This window comes from Schistocerca serialis, chromosome 3 (assembly GCF_023864345.2).
Source record: "Schistocerca serialis cubense isolate TAMUIC-IGC-003099 chromosome 3, iqSchSeri2.2, whole genome shotgun sequence".
NCBI classification, from domain to species: domain Eukaryota; kingdom Metazoa; phylum Arthropoda; class Insecta; order Orthoptera; family Acrididae; genus Schistocerca; species Schistocerca serialis.
Window position 1 is genome coordinate 66,464,383 of NC_064640.1, and position 22,944 is coordinate 66,487,326.

The 22,944-nt window shown below is 44.9% G+C and overlaps 1 protein-coding gene across 1 annotated transcript in view; it reads right to left on the reverse strand.

Moving 5' to 3' along the window:
- LOC126471528 (dynein axonemal heavy chain 5) overlaps positions 1 to 22,944 on the reverse strand; it is a 1,073,018-nt gene that overhangs the window by 121,030 nt on the left and 929,044 nt on the right. The window contains exon 66 of the mRNA XM_050099754.1: positions 15,916 to 16,142. Within this exon, the coding sequence (XP_049955711.1) occupies positions 15,916 to 16,142 (227 nt within the window). The remainder of the gene's footprint in view (positions 1 to 15,915; positions 16,143 to 22,944) is intronic.

Sequence of the window (22,944 nt, forward strand, 5' to 3'; positions counted from 1 at the left end):
TAAAATCTTGAACCCCAAACGAACCAATTAATTGCAAATATCGAGCAGGTTTTAGGAAAAGTAGATCCTGTGTGGAACAAATACTCGATCTCAAGCTAGTCTTAGAAATCCGCAATGGCAGAAGAAATTTGGAAATTTGTGGTAAGATCTTATGGGACCAAAGTTCTGAGGTCATCGGTCCGTAAGCTTACACATTACTTAATCTAACTTACGCTAAGGACAACATACACACACCCATGCCCGAGGGAGGACTCGAACCTCCGACGGAGGGAGCCGCGCGGACCGTGACAAGGCGTCCTAGACCACGCGGCTACCCAGCGCGGCGGCAGGAGAAGGACGATCACCTTTGTAGACTTCAAAAAAGCCTATGATTCAATAGACAGATATACACTGTTTAATATTTCAGAAGGATTTAGAGTGGATAGAAAGACAAGTTTATTGATTAAGCCAACATTAACTGATATCTGTTCAGAACTTAAATTCCAAGGCGAAATGTCTGAACCGTTTGATATAAAGACAGTGGTCCGGCATGGAGACGGACTGTCCCCCTTACTGTTAAATCTTGTATTAGAAAAAGGAGTTAGGAAATGGGAAAATGGAGTAAAGGAAATAGACATTTACACACTACGTGAAACTGAAATTCATTTATGAAGCTTAGCTTATGCAGACGATCTACGGATCTTTTCAGACAATAAAGAGGAAGCGATAATACCCTTGAAAAACTCAATGAATAGCAACTGAAAGTGGATTCAATATTTCTTATAAAAACCCAATAAATGGAAGGTTCTACTCGATATCTAGATGAACAACCTATCTTTACACAGTTTGGACAAATGTGTCAAGTATCCAACTTGAAGTACCTAGGAGAAATAATCCAACCCTCTGGATTAAATCAAGAAGTAAACAAAGAGAGAATTATTAAATCACAAAATCTTATAGAATTCATGAAATAGGTAAATAAAAAATCAGTATCTCGTACTGTAAAAGTAAAACATTTAATCAAAGTAATAAAACCTGACACGTTATATGCACCAGAGACTGCAATCATTGGAAGCAGATCATTAACTAAAGACACAGGAAAAGAAGAACGGAATATGTTTAGGAAAATGTTTCGTCCAGTTTGTGTTGAGGGAATCTGGATGAGACGTATGTATAGAGAGTAATATCAAAATTTCGAAAAAATGTCTGATACTTTCATGAAAAGAATATTGAATTTTTATAGCCATAGTCTCAGAATAGACGATATTAAACTAATCAAAAGGATTCCCTAATTTGCCCTCTCAATGAAAGTTAAAAAGGAATGGATACTTGAAATTGAAAAAGATCTTCAGGAAACAGGCATTACAAACAAAATGCTACAGGACAGAATTGCAATCAAAACATTAATTGACAAGCATCACTTCAGAGCTAATCCCAAGAAAACATGGACAGAGAAAGTAAGAAAAACCGCAGTAAGAAGATGAAGAGATTTTGGGAGAAGAAGAAAGCAAGCACATCAGCGTATTAAGTTCAATCGCACTTCATAGCTGAGCAAACATTGTAAGAAGGAAAAGAAAGTATTAAACTTCTATACAGGGATGACTAGAGGAGAAAGTGTGAAAAATGTATAAGTTGAAACTCTCTCCCTAATATCGAAAGTGTAGGTTAATGGGAAATGAAGGTGGTTTATTTGTCACAGTAGACAGGAAACTCAAATCTGAAGAAACAGAAACTGATGTCGCCTGTGAGATTATCTGGGCGAGATTCACTATCGGGGGTGGGCATAAAACTATAATTGGAGCATTATATCAACCACCAGTCTCATCTCCTGAAGTAATGGAAAACTTTAGAGAAAACCTCAGTTCGCTAATACGTGAATACCCCAATCATGCTATAATCATCGGATGGGACTGTAATCATTCGAGAACTGTAATCATCGGAGGGGATTTTAATCATCCAACAATCAGTTGGGGGTTAGCTACAGTTTTGCTAGTGGTGGACGTGACAAGAAATCCTGTGAAACATTACTGAATGCGTTCTCTGAAAACTGTCTACAACAGATGGTTTGTAGACCCACTCATGATGGAAATATATTAGATCGAATGGCAACAAATATACCTATCCTTTTTTGAGGATGTCCACATCGAAACTGGTATAGGTAACCATGAAGCAGTTGTAGTAAAAGTGGTAACCAAAGAAAAATGAGCAACTAAAAGAAGCAGAAGGATTTATATGTTTAGCAGACTAGATAAAGAAGCAGTAGTGCCATATCTCAATGAGGAACTTTGAGGTTTTACTGATGCACAGGAGGATGTAGGGGGCGCTGTGGTTCAAGTTTGAAAGAATAGTTGACCATGTATTGGATAGACATATGCCCAGTAGAACAGTTCATGATGGGAGGAACTTTTCATGGTATACAGTCACTGTAAAGGAACGCTAAAGAAACAGAGACTACTGAATAACAGATGTAAATCAAGCATAGGGATATAGATAGAGAGATGCTGAACGAAAAGAGTTTGGTTGTCAAGAGAGCAATGCGTGGAACCTTCAGTGACTACCCTAGTAGAATAGTGTTGAAAGATTTTTCACAGAACCTAAAGAAATTTTGGTCGTATGTAAAGGCTGTTAGTGACACCAAAGTTAGTGTCCAATCACCGCGAACGAGACAAGAGCCGAAATGAAGCACAAGATGAAATGTTTAGATCCGTTTTCAAATGTTCCTTTACAAAGGAGAACCTAGGAATGCTGTCGCAATTTAATTCCAGCACCACTGGAAATATGAGTGAAATCGATATTAATGCCAGTGGCGTTGAGAAACAGTTGAAATTACTAAAACTGGACAAAGCTCCAGGGCCCAATGGAATCTCTGTCATATTCCATAGTGAATTTGCGGCTAAATTACCCCCTCCCTTAGCTTTAATCTACCGTAGATACCTCGAACGAAAAACTTTGTCCAATAGTTGGAAGAAAATGCAGGTCACACTCGCAGGTCAAGACGGGTAGCCGAAATGACCCACAAAACTACCGTTCAGTACCCTTGACATCCATTTGTTGTAGAATCTTTGGATATATTCTGAGTTCAAACATAACGGGGTATCTCGAACAGAATGACCTTCTCCATGCCAGCCAGAGTGGATTCTGGAAACATTGACCATATGAAACTCAACCCGCACTTTTCTCAGATGACATAATGAAAGCAATGGGTCAAGCAGTCAGGTAGATTCAGTATTTCTCGATTTCCGAAAAGCATTTGTCTCAATACCACGTCTTCGCTTATTATCTGAAACTCGATCGTATCGGGCATCAAGCGAAATTTGTGACTGGCTTGAAAATTTTTTGGTATGGAGGAAGCAGCAAATTGCCTTGAATGGAGAATTATCAACAGATGTAGAAGTAATCCTGGGCGTGACCCAGGGAAGTACTGTTCATGTATATTAATGATCTTGCTGACAATATAGACTGGGAGACTCAAACGTTCATAACGGGTGGCAGGGACAAAGAATCCAGTGAAATTTTTTTAAGTGCTTTATCTGAAAACTATCTTGAGCAGTTAAACAGAGAACCGACTCGTGGCGGTAACATATTAGACCTCCTGGTGACAAACAGACCCGAACTATTTGAAACAGTTAACCCAGAACAGGGAATCAGCGATCATAAAGCGGTTACTGCATCGATGATTTCAGCCGCAAATAGAGATATTAAGAAAGGTTGGAAAATTTTTCTGTTTAGCAAAAGTGGACAAAAAGCAGATTACAGAGTACCTGATGGCCTAACACAAAATTTTTGTCTCAAGTACAGATAGTGTTGAGGATCAGTGGACAAAGTTCAAAACCGTCGTACAATATGCGTTAGATGAGTATGTGCCAAGCAAGATCGTAAGAGATGGAAAAGAGCCACCGTGGTACAACAACCGAGTTAGAAAACTGCTGCGGAAGCAAAGGGAACTTCACAGTAAACATAAACATAGCCAAAGCCTTGCAGACAAACAAAAATTACGCGAAGCGAAATGTTGTGTGAGGAGGGCTATGCGAGAGGCGTTCAATGAATTCGAAAGCAAAGTTCTATGTACTGACTTGGAAGAAAATCCTAAGAAATTTTGGTCTTATGTCAAAGCGGTAGGTGGATCAAAACAAAATGTCCAGACACTCTGTGACCAAAATGGTACTAAAACAGAGGATGACAGATTAAAGGCCGAAATACTAAATGTCTTTTTCCAAAGTTGTTTCACAGAGGAAGACTGCACTGTAGTTCCTTCTCTAGACTGTCGCACAGATGACAAAATGGTAGCTATCGAAATAGACGACAGAGGGATAGAGAAACAATTAAAATCGCTCAAAAGAGGGAAGGCCGCTGGACCTGATGGGATACCAGTTCGATTTTACACAGAGCACGCAAAGGAACTTGCCCCCCTTCTTGCAGCGGTGTACCGTAGGTCTCTAGAAGAGCGTAGCGTTCGAAAGGATTGGAAAAGAGCACAGGTCATCCCCGTTTTCAAGAAGGGACGTCGAACAGATGTGCAGAACTATAGACCTATATCTCTAACGTCGATCAGTTGTAGAATTTTGGAACACGTATTATGTGCGAGTATAATGACTTTTCTGGAGACTAGAAATCTACTCTGTAGGAATCAGCATGGGTTTCGAAAAAGACGGTCGTGTGAAACCCAGCTCGCGCTATTCGTCCACGAGACTCAGAGAGGGCCATAGACACGGGTTCCCAGGTAGATGCCGTGTTTCTTGACTTACGCAAGGCGTTCGATACAGTTCCCCACAGTCCTTTAATGAACAAAGTAAGAGCATATGGACTATCAGACCAATTATGTGATTGGATTGAAGAGTTCCTAGATAACAGAAAGCAGCATGTCATTCACAATGGAGAGAAGTCTTCCGAAGTAAGAGCGATTTCAGGTGTGCCGCAGGGGAGTGTCGTAGGACCGTTGCTATTCACAATATACATAAATGATTTCGTGGATGACATCGGAAGTTCACTGAGGCAATGTAGACAAGTGTAATGTGTTGCGAATACATAGAAAGATAGTTCCCTTATCATTTAGCTACAAAATAGCAGGTCAGCAACTGGAAGCAGTTAATTCCATAAATTATCTGGGAGTACGCATTAGGAGTGATTTAAAATGGAATGATCATACAAAGTTGATCGTCGGTAAAGCAGATGCCAGACTGAGATTCATTGGAAGAATCCTAAGGAAATGCAATCCGGAAACAAAGGAAGTAGGTTACAGTACGCTTGTTCCCCCACTGCTTGAATACTGCTCAGCAGTGTGGGATCTGTACCAGATAGGGTTGATAGAAGAGATAGAGAAGATCCAACGGAGAGCAGCGCGCTTCGTTACAGGATCATTTAGTAATCGCGAAAGCGTTACGGAGATGATAGATAAACTCCAGTGGAAGACTGTGCAGGAGAGACGCTCAGTAGCTCGGTACGGGCTTTTGTTGAAGTTTCGAGAACATACCTTCACCGAAGAGTCAAGCAGTATATTGCTCCCTCCTACGTATATCTCGCGAAGAGACCATGAGGATAAAATCAGAGAGATTAGAGCGCACACAGAAGCATACCGACAATCCTTCTTTCCACGAACAATACGAGACTGGAATAGAAGGGAGAACCGATAGAAGTACTCAAGGTACCCTCCGCCACACACCGTCAGGTGGCTTGCGGAGTATGGATGTAGATGTAGAACATAAATAGTAACCTAAGACCTTTCGCAGATGATGCGGTTATCTACATGGTGGTCAGAAGCAGTCTGAAAAGCTTGTGAGGATGTTGCAGGGTAGATTGTGCTGAAAAATAATTGTTAACAAAAAAATGAGATACGGTGTGGCGTCTCCGAGTTAGTTAGCACTGAAGTTAGCCAATCTGGTAGTTGCGAGCGCAAATTCAAGAGACCTGCCAGAGACCGTGTCGCCAAACATGTTCATCATTTGAATTACTAAAACCGAACAAGAGAGAAATACAAAAATTGGACATGGTACGGTAGTAAGGATCGATCCCACACTGAAGGCTGAGTAATCTCGTCCGCTGTCATCTACACTGTGAGCACAAATGGTTCAAATGGCTCTAAGCACTACGGGACTTAACAGCTGAGGTCATCAGTCACCTAGACTTAGAACTACTTAAACGTAACTAACCTAAGGGCATCACACACATCCATGCCAGAGGCAGGATTCGACCTGCGACCGCAGCAGCAGCGTGATTCCGGACTGAAGCGCATAGAAACGCTCGGCCACAGCGGCCGGCACTGTGAGCACAACTGACACTAATTGTATCTGGCGGGCCGCTTCAATTTGCAGGCACAACTGCCTGATTGGTTACCTTCAATCTAACTAACTCGGAAACGACGCAACGTATCGAATTTTTTCCTGAACAGTTATTACTCAGCACAACCTACCCTGCAACACCCTTACAAGCTTTTCAGACTGTTTTCCGATCACCGTGTATGATTATCTACGGTCAGAAAGAAGCTGCATAAATATTCAATCAGATATTGTTAAGATTCCAAATTTGTGCAAAGACTGGCGACTTGCTCTAAACGATGAGAAATGTAAATGTGTGGAGTTCACGAAACAAGAAGTCACATTATCCTGTTACTGTATCAATGAGTCACTGTTGGAATCGGTCAACTCATAAAATTATTTGGATGAAACAATTTGTAGGGATACGAAATGGAACGAACACGCGATCTCGGTCGTAGGCAAATCAGATGGCATGGTTCATTGACCGAATACTACGGAACTGCAATCAGTTTATAAAGCAGACTGCATACAAAGCACTCGTGCGACGCGTCCTAGAATATTGCTCAAGTGTGTGGGACCCGTACCAAATAGAACTGACAGCGGATATTGAACAGCTATAAGGAAGGGCAGGATGAAAGATCACAGGTTCTTTCATCCCATGGGAGAGTGCCAGGAAGATGCTGAAAAAACCGAACTGGTAGACGCTCCTCGTGAAAATATAGTTCAAAAGTTTCTAGACTCAACTTTAAGTTATGAATATAGGAATATACAACCCCTACGTGTCGCTCCCATAGGAATCGCGAAGACAAGATTCGCGAAGAAAAGACTAGATTAATTATACCACTGGTAGAGGCGTTTAAACGACCATTGTTTCCACCCTCCGTACTTGAATGGAACGGGGAAAACCCTAATAACTGGTACAATGGGACGTACCATCTGCCATGTATTTCACAGTGGTTGACAGAGTGTAGGTGTGGATGTAGATGTTGGTTTTTATTACAAGAATTGATGTGCATTGTAGCAAGCTGGTGATTTCTTCATTCGGCTTATTGTGGTTTACAGATTGTTTACTAAGACAGAGAGCAGTTGGCTATATTTTTGATAGGCCGGCCGGTGTGGCCGTGCGGTTAAAGGCGCTTCAGTCTGGAACCGCGTGACCGCTACGGTCGCAGGTTCGAATCCTGCCTCGGACATGGATGTGTGTGATGTCCTTAGGTTAGTTAGGTTTAATTAGTTCTAAGTTCTAGGCGACTGATGACCTCAGAAGTTAAGTCGCGTAGTGCTCAGAACCATTTGAACCATTTTTTTTTTTTATTTTTGATAAGCACTACGGATGCTGCGTATCGCTAGAAGCCATGGGAAATGACGAAATGACTGGATATGTCATGTCAAGTTCCTATGAGGCCGGAGTATTCGGAAATTGTATAGGACGCCGCCTGCAGCTGTGGCCGAGCGGTTCTAAGCGCTTCAGTCCGGAACCGCGCTGCTGCTGCGGTCGCAGGTTCGAATCCTGCCTCGGGCATGGATGTGTGTGATGTCCTTAAGTTTAAGTAGTTCTTAGTCTAGGGGACTGATGACCTCAGATGTTACGTCCCACAGTGCTCAGAGCCACTATAGGATGCCTGTATTAGGAAAAAGAGCATTTAATATGCGATCTTATGCTTAAGTAAGTTAAAGACAAATAGCGAAGTTACGAATTGGTGTGAAGTTTATTGTAATTTTTAATTTACTGAAAAACGATTGTTGGCGCTTCAACCACCTGAAATATTGATGTAAGATCCATTTAACTCTGAGAATCAGAATTTAATGAAATATTTTATTCGATGAATTGGTTACTTCATGAACACCACAATCAAGGTCTCGGGGTTTTCATGTGAAATTGTACTGCGAAGTAATTATAATGCCAATAGGGAACTGACAAAATATGTTTCAACGAGAGATTTGAAAAAAATTATTTGTTGTAGGTAAGGCAGATGCTAGTCTGATTTCATTAGAAGAATCCCAAGGAAATGTAATCTATCCACGAAAGGAGGAGCTTACAAACCCCTCGTTCAGCTGATTTTTTTGAATATTGCTCGTTATTCTGAGAGTCAAGAGTTTGATTTGTAATGACGAGGCGTCGCTGAGACACAGATGGAACTCCAGTGGTAGACGCCACAATCAGGGGTATGTGCACCGTGGCGAGGTACGCCACTGAAACTTCTAGAGAATCTGGCAGCACGTTACGTCGTTCTACACACATGTCACGAAATGACAGTGACGGCAAACTCAGGGCACATCGAGTTTATGCGCAAGCTAACCGACAGTCGTACTCCTCACGCACCATTCGCCATTGGAACGGGTAAAGGGGTAAATAACAGTGATACCAAAAGTAGTCTCCATAATGCACCGAAGGGTGGTTTATGGAGCCGAGACATAGATATAAATGATAATGATTCATGATGAAAACAAATGCAAAATGGAAAACAGACTTATTTTCCCTCTGTCGATTGCTGTTATTATTATTTCAAAATGACAGGTTTGAGGCAATGTCGCCTACCTTCAGGTAGGTTAAACATTATAAAAACCAATAACAATTAGGTTCTATGTTTATAGTTTTACAGAGCTAAAAACTTTCCTATGTGATTCCAGTACAAATGTTGTATAACATACCATTTCTTGTAGTTATAGAGTGACAAATCTTTACAGAACTATCAGTTTCATTGTTATATACTTACATTCAGAGGTAGGTAAATGAAAACGACGCAGATCGAAAGAAAGTAAGTAAGCTGTTTATTATTTCAAAATTAATCGCCACAACTTTTAATAAATTTATCCCACTGTCAGACAAGACAGTCAATACCTTCATAGCAAAATGTTCGCGGCTGCCTACGGAACTTGTGGGCCGGCTAAGGTTGCCAAGGTTGTTTCAAGTACGCTGCAGATGGTTCGCTGGAAAGCCCTTACACATCCTCAATACAGCACCCATCCCTCCCCATGCGATTTCCATATTTCTGAAGCCCTGAAGAAAAACATTTGTGACCGTAGATTTGCTTCGGGCGAAGATGTGCACGCCTGGGTACAATCATGGTTCTGTAGGCAACCGTAGACATTTTTCCATTATGACACTGATCGTCTTCTCTCACAGTAGGATAAATGTAGTAACAGTTATGTCGATTACTTTTGAAATATAAGGGGCGATCACAAAAATTCCGTTCGAAGGCCACACAGTTCAGAACCGGTGTGCTAATTACAAAAATTGCCACGAGCATTGAGGCAATCATGTCATCGATGTTGAAAATACCCGTTTGGTAGAACACCGTGTTCTGCTGCGAGAAGAAGTCCGTAAGAGCCTGCTGCCATGCTCATCCGACAGGGACCGAAGGCGCGATAATCGCACGGGGAGAGATCAAGCTATAGGGTGGTTGCTCGAGTGTATCCCACTTCAGTTGGCGTAACTTCTGCGTTACGGCATGTGCGATATGGGGACGTGCGTCATTATGAAGCAGCAACATCCCATTTCGACAGACATGGTGCCCCATATACACACATCAAAAAAAGATTTGCATCACCTCGGTTCCGAGAGTTCCGGAACCTCTACAGAAAATTGGAATAGAGTTCAGCATAAACATTTCCGACCTTTTCATTGCTCATGAAAAGCATACATTACATGTTGTACCACCATACAGTGAGACCTTCAGAGGTGGTGGTCCAGATTGTTGTACACACCGGTACTTCTAATACCCAGTAGTACGTCCTCTTGCATTGATTCATGTCTGTATTCGTCGTGGCATACTATCCACAAGTTCATCAAAGCACTGTCCGTCCAGATTGTCCCACACCTCAACGGCGATTCGGCGTAGATCCCTCAGAGTGGTTCGTGGGTCACGTCGTCCATAAACAGCCCATTTCAATCTATCCCAGGCATGAAACTTCCTGGCAGATTTAAACTGTGTGCCTGACCGAGACTCGAACTCGGGACCTTGCCTTTCGCGGGCAAGTGCTCTACCAACTGAGCTACACAAAGGCAAGGTCTCGAGTTCGAGTCTCGGTCGGGCACACAATTTTAATCTGACAGGAAGTTTCATATCAGCGCACACTCCGCTGCAGAGTGAAAATCACATTCTATCCCAGGCATGTTCGATAGGGTTCATGTCTGGAGAACATGCTGGCCACTCTAGTCGAGCGATGTCGTTATGCTGAAGGAAGTCATTCACAAGATGTGCACGATGGGGGCGCGAATTGTCGTCCGTGAAGACGAATGCCTCTCCAGAATGCTGCCGATATGGTTGCACTATCGGTCGAAGGATGGCATTCGCGTATCGTACAGCCGTTACGGCGCTTTCGATGACCACCAGCGGCGTACGCCACCCTAAAACAGCAGGGAACCACCAACTTGCTGCACTCGCTAGACAGTGTGTCTAAGGCGTTCAGCCTGACAGGGTTGCCTCAAAACACGTCTCCGACGATTGTCTGGTTGATGGCATATGCGACACTCATCGGTGAAGAGAATGTGATGCCAATCCTGAGCTGTCCATTCGGCATGTTGTGGGGCCCATCTGTACCTCGCTGCATGGTGTCGTGGTTGCAAAGACGGACCTCACCATGGACGTCGGGAATGAAGTTGCGCATCATGCAGCTCATTGCGCACAATTTGAGTCGTAACACGACGTCCTGTGGCTGCACGAAAAGCATTATTCAACATGGTGGCTTTGCTATCAGGGTTTCTCCGAGCCATAATCCGTAGGTAGCGGTCATCCACTGCGGTAGTAGCCCTCGGACGGCCTGAGCGAGGCATGTCATCGACAGTTCCTGTGCCTCTGTATCTCCTCCACGTCCGACCAACGTCGCTTTGGTTCACTCCAAGACGCCTGGACAGTTCCCTTGTTGAGAGCCCTTCCTTGCAAAAAGTAACAATACGGACGCGATGGAACCGCGGTATTCGCCGTCTAGACCTGCTTGAACTACAGACAACACGAGCCGTGTACCTCCTTCCTGATAGAAAGACTGGAACTGATCGGCTGTCGGACCCTCTCCATCTAATAGGGGCTGCTCATGCATGGTTGTTAGCATCTTTGGGCGGGTTTAGTGACATCTCTGAACAATCAAAGGGAGTGTGTCTGTGATACAATATCCACAGTTAACGTTTGTCTTCAGGGGTTCTGGGAACTGGGGTGATGCTAAACATTTTTTGTGTGGGTACATTAATATCCACAGTTAACGTTTGTCTTCAGGAGTTCTGGGAACTGGGGTGATGGTAAACCTTGTTTGATGTGGGTACATTCTTCAGTCTCCGATGGATTTCTATCGGTATTTGTCATTGGCAGCCAAGAAAAGAATAACAGTACATCGGTCTTGTTTGGACGCATTTGGTAATAAATTCGCCATAGTTCACGTTTCCACATATACCGCACGGTCATCGGAAAGACACGAATGGGACGCTAATTCCTTGCCTGTATGCCGGTGCTTATATGTCCACATCGGAGTGGCACTACGTTGGAGATACGCTGCAGCAACGCCCTCAGATGGAATCTTTTTTATCGCCCCTTGTAATAATCAGTTTAGTTACCTTTTTTGGATCTGTCTCGTTATCATTTCACTGTCCCTTACACACACGCAACGTAGGATTGCGAAAGGAGGAGGAAAGAAACCGGATGCCTCATTACAAGGAACCATCCCGGGAGTCCCCGGAACAGATTTTCTCGGAAAACATGATTCTGGGTGGTCGGACGGTGATTTGAACCACTGATATCCCGAATGCGGGTCCAGTGACTTAAACGCTGCACTCGGTGTGTATGTGTCGAACGAAGGCGACTGTGATGAGTATATGTGATGCTTTAGTGTTGTTGGCATGTTGATGTTGCTGTTGATGATGATGATAAGGAAAGGGAGATCGGGAAATTCGGTGCTGGCAGATAGACCAAACCTTTAGAGTAGCTTATCGTTTTCCATCGACGGGCGTATCACCACCGACAATATCACATGCCCTCACTCCATGAGACACTAGAGACTAGTTTGGAACTGAACCCAGTATCTAGCTGCAAACTGAGAACTAAGGAACTGTACGCCACAGACTGTCCTCCCATTACCGGCAAAATATTAGCGTTGAAACTTGTATTCTCCACCAGAATTGGATCCGGTTGTCTCCAAATCGCGTGCCACTACGTAAGTGTGCATTAGCATCCGTGCCTATCAATATAGTAAACAGAAATAATATAAACTAAACTACTCCCGAACAGGCCATGGAGGCCCAACGGTACCGGTCGGCCGCCGTGTTATCCTCAGCCCACAGCCGTCACTGGATGCGAATATGGGGGAGCATGTGATCAGCACACCGCTCTCCCGGCTGTATGTCAGTTGCCGCGACCGGAGCCGCTACTTCTCAGTCAAGTAGCTCCTCAGTAGCTCCACACAAGGGCTGAGTGCAACCCACTTGCCAACAGCGCTCGGCAGACCGGGAGGTCACCCCGGAAGTTCCATGCGGCTTTTCGCGGATGATGCTGTAGTATACAGAGAAGTTGCAGCATTAGAAAATTGTAGCGAAATGCAGGAAGATCTGCAGCGGATAGGCACTTGGTGCAGGGAGTGCCAACTGACCCTTAACATAGACAAATGTAATGTATTGCGAATACATAGAAAGAAGGATCCTTTATTGTATGATTATATGATAGCGGAACAAACACTGGTAGCAGTTACTTCTGTAAAATATCTGAGAGTATGCGTGCGGAACGATTTGAAGTGGAATGATGATATAAAATTAATTGTTGGTAAGGCGGGTACCAGGTTGAGATTCATTGGGAGAGTGCTTAGAAAATGTGGTCCATCAACAAAGGAGGTGGCTTACAAAACACTCGTTCGACCTATACTTGAGTATTGCTCATCAGTGTGGGATCCGTACCAGATCGGTCTGACGGAGGAGATAGAGAAGATCCAAAGAAGAGCGGCGCGTTTCGTCACAGGGTTATTTGGTAACCGTGATCGCGTTACGGAGATGTTTAACAAACTCAAGTGGCAGACTCTGCAAGAGAGGCGCTCTGCATCGCGGCGTAGCTTGCTCGCCAGGTTTCGAGAGGGTGCGTTTCTGGATGAGGTATCGAATATATTGCTTCCCCCTACTTATACCTCCCGAGGAGATCACGAATGTAAAATTAGAGAGATTAGAGCGCGCACGGAGGCTTTCAGACAGTCGTTCTTCCCGCGAACCATACGCGACTGGAACAGGAAAGGGAGGTAATGACAGTGGCACGTAAAGTGCCCTCCGCCACACACCGTTGGGTGGCTTGCGGAGAATAAATGTAGATGTAGACGTAGATCCAAGTGCTAGCCTAGCCCGATAGCGCTTATCTTTGGTTATCTGACGAGAACAGGTGTTACCACTGCGTCAAGGCCGTTAGCAAATAGAAATAATGCAGTAAGCAATAATTGTAGTGACACCTGTAGTGCACGTACACTGATGTGACGAAAATCATGTGATAGCGATGTGCACATATACAGATGGCAGTTGTATCGTGAACACAAGGTATAAAAGGGCAGTGCAATGGCAGAGCTGTCATTTGTGCTCGGGTGACTCATGTGAAAAGGTTTCCGACCTGGTTACGGCAGCACGGCAGGAATTAACAGACTTTGAACACGGAATGGTAGTTGGAGCTAAACGCATGGGGCATTCCATTTGGCAAATCGTTAGGGAGTTCAATATTCTGAGATCTACAGCGTCAAGAGTGTGCCGAGAATACAAGATTTAGGGCATTAATCTCAGCATAGACAACGCAGTGACAGACGGCCTTCAGATAACGACCGAGAGCAGTGGCGTTTGAGTAGATTTGTTAGTACTAACAGACAAGCAACACTGCTTGAAATAACCTCAGAAATCGGTGGGGGACGTACGACGAAAGCATCCGTTAGGACAGTGCGGTGGAATTTGGCGTTAGTGGGGTATGGCAGCAGACGACTGACGCGAGTGCTCTTGCTAACCGCTGGACATTGCTTGCAGCGCCTCTGCTGTGCTCGTGACGATATCGGCTGGACCCTAGACGACTGAATAACTGCCGCGCGGGATTAGCCGAGCGGTCTGGGGCGCTGCAGTCATCGACTGTGTGGCTGGTCCCGGCGGAGATTCCAGTCCTCCCTCGGGCATGGGTGTGTGTGTTTGTCCTTAGGATAATTTAGGTTAAGTCCCATAAGATTTCACACACATTTAAACATTTTTGGACTGAATAACTGTAGCCTGGTCAGATGAGTCCCTGGTTTCAGTTGGTAAGAGCTGATAATAGCGTTCGAGTGTGGTGCAGACCCGACTTAGCCGTGGACCGAAGTTGTTAAGCTGGCGGTGCGGTGGCTACATAATGGTATGAACTGTGTTTACACGGGGTTGACTTAGACGTCTGGTCTAACTGAAATACATTGGGACGATTTGCAACCACACATTGATTTCATGTTACCAAACAACGACGGAATTTTTATGAATGACAATGTGTGGTGTCACCAGTCCACATTTGTCCGCAATTGGTTTGAAGAACGTTCTGGACAGTTCGAGTGAATGGTTTGGCCATCCAGATCGCCCGACATGAATTCTATCGAACATATATGGGACAGAATGAGATTTTCACTCTGCAGCGGAGTGTGCGCTGATATGAAACTTCCTGGCAGATTAAAACTGTGTGCCCGACCGAGACCCGAACTCGGGACCTTTGCCTTTCGCGGGCAAGTGTTCTACCATCTGAGCTACCGAAGCACGACTCACGCCCGGTACTCACAGCTTTACTTCTGCCAGTAACATCTTCTCCTACCTTCCAAACTTTACAGAAGCTCTCCTGCGAACCTTGCAGAACTAGCACTCCTGAAAGAAAGGATACTGCGGAGACATGGCTTAGCCACAGCCTGGAGGATTTTTCCAGAATGAGATTTTCACTCTGCAGCGGAGTGTGCGCTGATATGAAACTTCCTGGCAGATTAAGGTTCGCAGGAGAGCTTCTGTAAAGTTTGGAAGGTAGGAGACGAGATACTGGCAGAAGTAAAGCTGTGAGTACCGGGCGTGAGTCGTGCTTCGGTAGCTCAGATGGTAGAGCACTTGCCCGCGAAAGGCAAAGGTCCCGAGTTCGAGTCTCGGTCGGGCACACAGTTTTAATCTGCCAGGAAGTTTCATTTATGGGACAATTCATTCATGCAGAAAATCCTACACCGGCAACACTTCTGCAATTGTGGATGGTTGTGGAAGCAGCATCGCTCAGTATTTCTGCAGAGGACTTCCAATGACTTGTTTAGTCGATGCCAAGTCGAGTTTCTGCACTACGTCAGGAAAAAGGAGGTCCGATACGATATTAAGAGGACTTTTATAACCTCAGTGTCAATTTCAGTACCGCGCTTGACATCTGATTCACTCCTCCTCTTCCCTCTTACCGAGCGAGGTGGCACAGTGATTAGCGCACTAGATTCGGATTCGGAAGGACTGCAATTCAGACAACCGTCTGGCCATCGTGATTTTCCTAGATTGCTTAAGGAAGCTGCCGAGATGTCCCCTTGAAAAGAACACTGCTGATTTCCTTTACAATTCTTCCACAATACGAGTTTATATCCGTCCCTAACTACCTCGTCATCGACGGATACTTAAAACCCAATGATCCTTACTTCTTCCTTCCTGCGCTGTCCGCGTGGTTCGTTCGTGCAGATCCCCACGGCAATGATCTGTCCAAGCAGCTGTGCAACTAACCTGCAGCAGAGCGATGGGAAACTGAGTGTGGACCTCGGTAGTCATCCAGAGACGAAAGCTTTCGTGTATATTTTCCGTCTCGACGAGCGCGTCCATGGCTTCGCTGCAGAATGGCAGCGACAGGTGAATGTTCTGCAGCAGCACCCAGCCGCCGCCCGCCATCGAGTCGCAGATGAGCCTGCGGGCGCACAGCTCTTGTCCCTGCCCCATGGACACCGCCCGCAGTGCTGTAAAACACGTGCATACTTGGTTCACACTTAAGTGCAAAAAAATATACTACTCGCCATTAAAATTGCTACACCAAGAAGAAATGCAGATGATAAGCGGGTATTCATTGGACAAATATATTATACTAGAACTGACATGTGATAACATTTGCACGAAACTTGGGTGCATAGATCCTTAAAATCAGTACCCAGACAACCACCTCTGGCCGTAATAACGGCCTTGATACGCCTGGGCATTGAGTCAAACAGAGGTCGGATGGCGTGTACAGGTACAGCTGCCCATGCAGCTTCAACACGATACCACCGTTCATCAAGAGCAGTGACTGGCGTATTGTGACGAGCCAGTTGCTCGGCCACCATTGACCAGACGTTTTCAATTAGTGAGAGATGTGGAGCATGCGCTGGCCAGAGCAGCAGTCGAACACTTTCTGTATCCAGAAAAGCCCGGAAAGGACCTGCAACGTGCGGTCGTGCATTATGCTGCTGAAATGTAAGCTTTCGCAGGAATCGAATGCAGGGTAGTGCCACGCGTCGTAACACATCTGAAACGTAACGTCCACTGTTCAAAGTGCCGTCAATGCGAACAAGAGGTGACCGAGACGTGTAACCAATGGCACCCCATACCATCACGCCGGGCGATACGCCAGTACGGCGATGACGAATACACGCTTCCAATGTGCGTTCACCACAATGTCACCAAACACGGATGCGATCATCATGATGCTGTAAACAGAACCTGGATTCATCCGAAAAGATAACGTTATGCCATTCGTGCACCCACGTTCGACGTTGAGTACACCATCACAGGCGCTCCTGTCTGTGATGCAGCGTCAAGGGTAACCGCAGCCATGGTCTCCGAGCTGATAGTCCACGCTGCTGCAAACGTCGTCGAACTGTTCGTGCAGATGGTTGTTGTCTTCCAAGCGTCCCCATCTGTTGACTCGGGGATCGAAACGCGGCTGCACGATCCGTTACAGCCATGCGGATAAGATGCCTATCATCTCGACTGCTAGTGATACGAGGCCGTTGGGATCCAGCACGGCGTTCCGTATTACCCTCCTGAACCCACCGATTCCATATTCTGCTAACAGTCATTGGATCTCGGCCAACGCGAGCAGCAATGTCGCGATACGATAAACCGCAATCGCGATAGGCTACAATCCGACCTTTATCAAAGTCGGAAACGTGATGGTACGCATTTCTCCTCCTTACACGAGGCATCACAACAACGTTTCACCAGGCAACGGCGGTCAACTGCTGTTTGTGTATGAGAAATCGGTTGGAAACTTTCCTCATGTCAGCACGTTGTAGGTGTCGCCACCGGCGCCAACCTTGTGTGAATGCTCTGAAAAGCTGATCATTTGCATATCACAGCATCTTCTTTCTGTTGGTTAAATTTCGCGTCTGTGACACGTCATCTTGGTGGTGTAGCAATGTTAATGGCCAGTAGTGTAGATAATTCAGTAAGAAGAAGGTGGTTTTTTATTTGTTTGACAACTTCGCAGCTGCTTTGCTGATTAACCTCACTGCTTATTGCAGCAATGAATCTTTTTCGACAAGTTTTCTTTTTACTTACATAATACAGCCACAGTTGGTCTGAAAATCATTACGGACAAGGCAGAAGTGATGGTGCAGGGGATCAGTGTAAAGAGCACTATCGAAAGACGTAGATCTGAGTTTGTGTTATGCAGAAACCTTTAAATACCTGAGTGTAATGCTCGCCACCTTCGTGACATTCCAAACTGCGAGTAGCCCAATGAATACAGCCCGTCTTGGCTGGATATGCTTTTGGCGAACCTGGAGTTATAGCTGGGGATTACAGGGTGTGGACAAAAATACGGAAACACCGAAAATACAACACATTACCACTCCTAATACGGTGTATCAAAACCGCTGGCTTTCAAAACAGCGTCCAGTCATCTCGGAATGGATAAATACAGGTTCTGTATGGTTATCAAGAAATTCCTGCAAAATAATGGCAAGATCGGGTAGCGATGATGGAGATGGACAGCGATCATGCACCCTTCTCTCCAAAGCAGACCACAAAGGCTCAATGATATTGAGATCTGGTGACTGTGGTCGTCAGGGAAGATGCGTCAGTTCATCCTCATGCTCACGAAGTCTGTCCTGGACGATGCAAGCTTTGTGAACAGAGGTCCTGCCATTTTGGAGCACCATCGGGGAACAAACTTGGTATCATGGGATGGACCTGATCAGCCAAAATGGTCACACAATCCTTGCCAGTAATGCAACGTTGGAGAGTAATCATGGAGCCCATGGAATACCACGATATGGCTGCGCAGATCACCGCCGAACTCCCTCCCTGTTTCACTCTTGGGACGAAAACTCCGCCAGAAGTTGAACACAATGTGAAACAAGAGTCATCCGTCTGAATTACTTTCTTCTATTGCTCCATAGTCCAGGTTTTATGGCTTCAGTAGTACCTTTTCCTGTTACGGGCATTTGCGTCACTGAGGAGTGGTTTTAGAATGCCCGCTCGCCTTGCAGTTTCCAGCTTCGGGAGCTGTCTTCTTGTTGTTTTGGTGCTATCCTCTTCAATAACCGTACTTCACGATCACTCAAGACATACTGTCATCGCGTTGTGACTTAGTGCATAATGTTTTTCCGCGTTTCCTGTATTAGGTTTAAATCTTCAGTACGGTGCCTCTTGAAACACCAAACACTTCGACTAACGTAGTTACGGAAGCAACCACCATACAAGCGCCAACAATTTGCCTACCTTCGAACACACTGAGCTGCGACATAATGAACACGCAACTGTACAGAACACTGTTGTACCCACGACTGACACTTGCAACGTATTGAGGACATTGCTCAGATACTATTCGTGGCCAAATACAACAGCGCAACGAGCGGACTTGGCTAGCATCTGCATTTATGTTCAAGCATGAATTTATTGCGGTGTTTCAATATTTTTGTTCAACCACTGTAATGACTGCCGCCAGTCCTCCGTAACCATAAATGCTTTATTGATCACAGTGTGGCGCACCGGCGGAATAATGTGTATCAAAGGGAGTGGAGATCTCGGCTTAAACGCCTGGAATGCAAGGATGACACAAACCGTAATAGAAATATCCTCAATATCGAGCTGTGCCGTGTGCCGATGAGGAGAATGGCTGTTGAGGCCTAACAGTCTTTAGTTGGCAATATTTGTACCACTTGCAGCACGCCATTTGTATAAAACATACCTAAGAACTAGCTCTGTCTGGGAACATTGGTAGTTCCACAGTTGCTCGTGGAATGACAAAGGATCTTACATCAGTTACAAACACTCCTAGCGGTTCGGGTGGCCTGTTGGACAGTATTAACACCCATACGACAAAGAGACCCTGCGTGGCCACTCCATCTGAGAAGTCTGTCGACAGTGGAGAAACTGTTATCAGTAACAAACCATATCAGGTCGTAAATAACGTATACATTGTAATTATGCGAATAGAAGCTATGTACATTCGATAAGCTGTGATCTTTTCACATACATAATGCATCTCAGGGAATTGCAGGATCATTAAAATGAATTAAAAAACTGAGAAATGGTGGATTTTTATGGTGACAGCAAGAGCTGCTCAAGCAAGCGTACTACTGGGGATTAAACCGCTAGGAGAAGATGGTTTAGGCCGGCCTGAGTGGCCGTGCGGTTCTAGGCGTCTGGAGCCGAGCGACCGCTACGGTCGCAGGTTCGAATCCTGCCTCGGGCATGGATGTGTGTGATGTCCTTTGGTTAGTTAGGTTTAATTAGTTCTAAGTTCTAGGCGACTGATAACCTTAGAAGTTAAGTCGCATAGTGCTCAGAGCCATTTAGAAGATGGTTTAACTACACAGCTACATACCGCTCTGAATTATAGTAAAGGGCAATCAGATGCAGGGACATAATGCACGTGGATGACTGGAAACTACAACGGGAATGGGGAGGTAAAGGTGTGACTGAGGTCATGAAAAATATGAACTGTGGGCCTGAAAAGACGTCAGCCTTTATTCTGACATCAAATGCACCGAAATTACGTGCGCACATTGGAACATGTTTCAACCACCGTTGGTTAACCCCAGTATATCTAACCTCAAGCGACGCTTCATATACCATCATTTTCGGCACAACATCATGGGATGCAAAGGTCAGGTGACATACGACAGACGTGGTTTGACTGCCAAGGAAAGTAATACTCCCTGTACGGTTCCACCATTCTGAGTGAATTTCTTGCAACAATACAAAGTATAATGTAGGCAATGTTTGGCCTTCATAGAGGATAAAAAATGTCGGAAATCAATCTCACTCAAAGTCTGCCATACTGTGAGACATTTGAGGCAATACAGCCATTGGCTTTCGAAGTCAGCAATGAAGCAGCTTGCATCAAAGATAAGTGTTGGCATACAGTTAATACCAGCATATAAAGTATAAGAGCATGTATCTGTAAATGTAGCTGAAAAGCTGCTCCACTGACTAAACCAAAATTTACTCACACGTATACAGCAGAAACAAATACTGGTAACAAAATGTGTTTCTGAGATGACTGATGCTTCTTAACGGGAGGCAGAAAAAGGCAAACTAAAAATATTCCTGGTAGAACAGTCTTAACAATGTCCTAAAAAGCAACAATAAACTAAAAAGATTTGACACAAAACCGTCAGACCATGCGATCATGCTCCTGTCTGATTGATTAGATGAACACCATTCACACGGTGATGAGTATGGTGAGTCGTGGTACGCGGTTCGTTTATTAAGCACAATACACTAGTTACACAGAACACAAGTACAGTACTCGAAACAAAGTCCAGGTGCAGTCCACTAAGAGCTGTATGTGCGAATCCGTCCTCACAAAGTCCATTTCCGTCGTGATGGTCGTCGTAGAAGTAACAGCCGGTGCACAGCGTCTGATCAGTGAGCGAGGGCAATACGCATGCCGTCCTCCGCTAGGTGTGTTGGCACCTCTGTTCTTAGCGCGAAGAAGCTGACTAGGGCCAGTGGGCCCTATGCAAACTGACTGCATGTATCGATATCAGAACCGCTGGATATAGCAGGGTATGTTGATATCTGCTTGACGGAACCAGCAAGACCCTCAAGTAAACCTTCCCCCAACAATACAGGGAAAGAAAGAAAAAATCCTTAGTGCTTAGTGACTCCCATACTAAAGTGGAACATCAAAGAGTTCAGGAGTCATACGGAGGACTTAAGTTCTAGTACAGGGAATACCGGTGTATATATGTCTACAACAGACATACTTTAAAGTTATTGACACCTTTCTGCTGCGTGGTTAGAGCCTCCACAAAAAGGCCAGCTTAGTGAGCAGAGGGCTAAAGCAAGAGTGAATATTTTTTCGAAACAATGTATACCACACCTTGCATACCCCTCACTAGCAGGCTACAAGCTGTCGTTCTATCAGTGCATGTTCATTACGGGTTAACAGTATGTTCCCTCTAGATATTCCCACCTGAAAATCTACAATGAGAGGCTCTTACTGAACTTCTCGTATAACTTCTCCAATCATCCCTCCTATGTGTGGTTTTCAGCGCACACAGTGTGCTACAGGGGCTTAGCACCTGGCAGTCCCGGGGTATGAGCCACTGACATCCTCCTAAGCTCATCACATACAAGTCAATTGAACAGGAGCACTGCTACAGGATCGTTCATTGGTAATGATCTCTCAATATGGTTTTCAGCCCTCATATACACTGCTCAATGGGGATTAGTCGATGAGCCGCGCGGGGTGGAGTCTTGTCACGGCCCGCGCGGCTCCCCCCGTCGAAGGTTCGAGTCCTCCCTCGGGCATGGGTGTGTGTGTCGTCCTTAGAGTAAGTTAGTTTAAATTAGATTAAGTAGTGTGAACCTCAGCAGTTTGGTCCTATAAGACCTTACCACAAATTTCCAAATTTCAAAAATTAGTTGATGACTTGCACGCCGCCGACCACTTTATCATTCACCTACCAGACAGAGCAGTGATCGGAATAAAGCAGCCACAATGGGTGTTTGGTAAGGCAAGTACGGTGGAAGCGTATGCAAAAGAGGAGCACTAATTGTTACAAAGTTAATTAACCTAAGTACCTAATGGAAACAAGAGTCGACGTTCATCGCAACAAGCACCCTGTGTATTTTCTCCTCTGTATTACTAAGGATTACATGCGCTTGTTCAAATTTGTGCTTTGAAAGAAGAGCGAGTGAGAGGCCATAGTTGAAATCTGCTGCGTCAAGGGGGAATACACAGATTCTAATTGTCCAATCACCTGGTGTCTTCTACAGATGCCCTAGCCCAGAAGCAGCATGTAAGTCATGGTGTTTGAGTCCCTCGATAAAAAGCTATAAGAAACAGTCTGATGACTGGGCTAAGACTCTGAACACTACCAAATCAGAATTCAAATTTCAAAGAGGGAAGCCGAAGGCTTTTACTGAACGAAAGAGGTAGCCGTCAAAGCCATAAGCTGCAAACAAATATTGCAATAAATATTCGACTACAATGCCACACATAATACAATCAAATACGTCATGATTATCAAAATACTTCACATAGTTTACAGTGACATATGAAAATAAACTTCCTAATTACACACTCTGCTTTACATTGCTCGCAGACCTACAATACATTAATATTTACGTAATCGGCGGGGAGCTAAGTAACCCTTTGGCGGTCGCGCTGGGTGTTCAGAACACCCCAGAGGAAGTAATGTGGGAGCCTTGAGAAAAAATAGCATTCATAATGGAAGCTCGAGTTCCAAGAAAACACGCAGCAATATGTCTTGGGGTGTCAACAACACTTCGCGCGGCTCTCTGCGTTACTGTGCGCTGAAGAAGTTT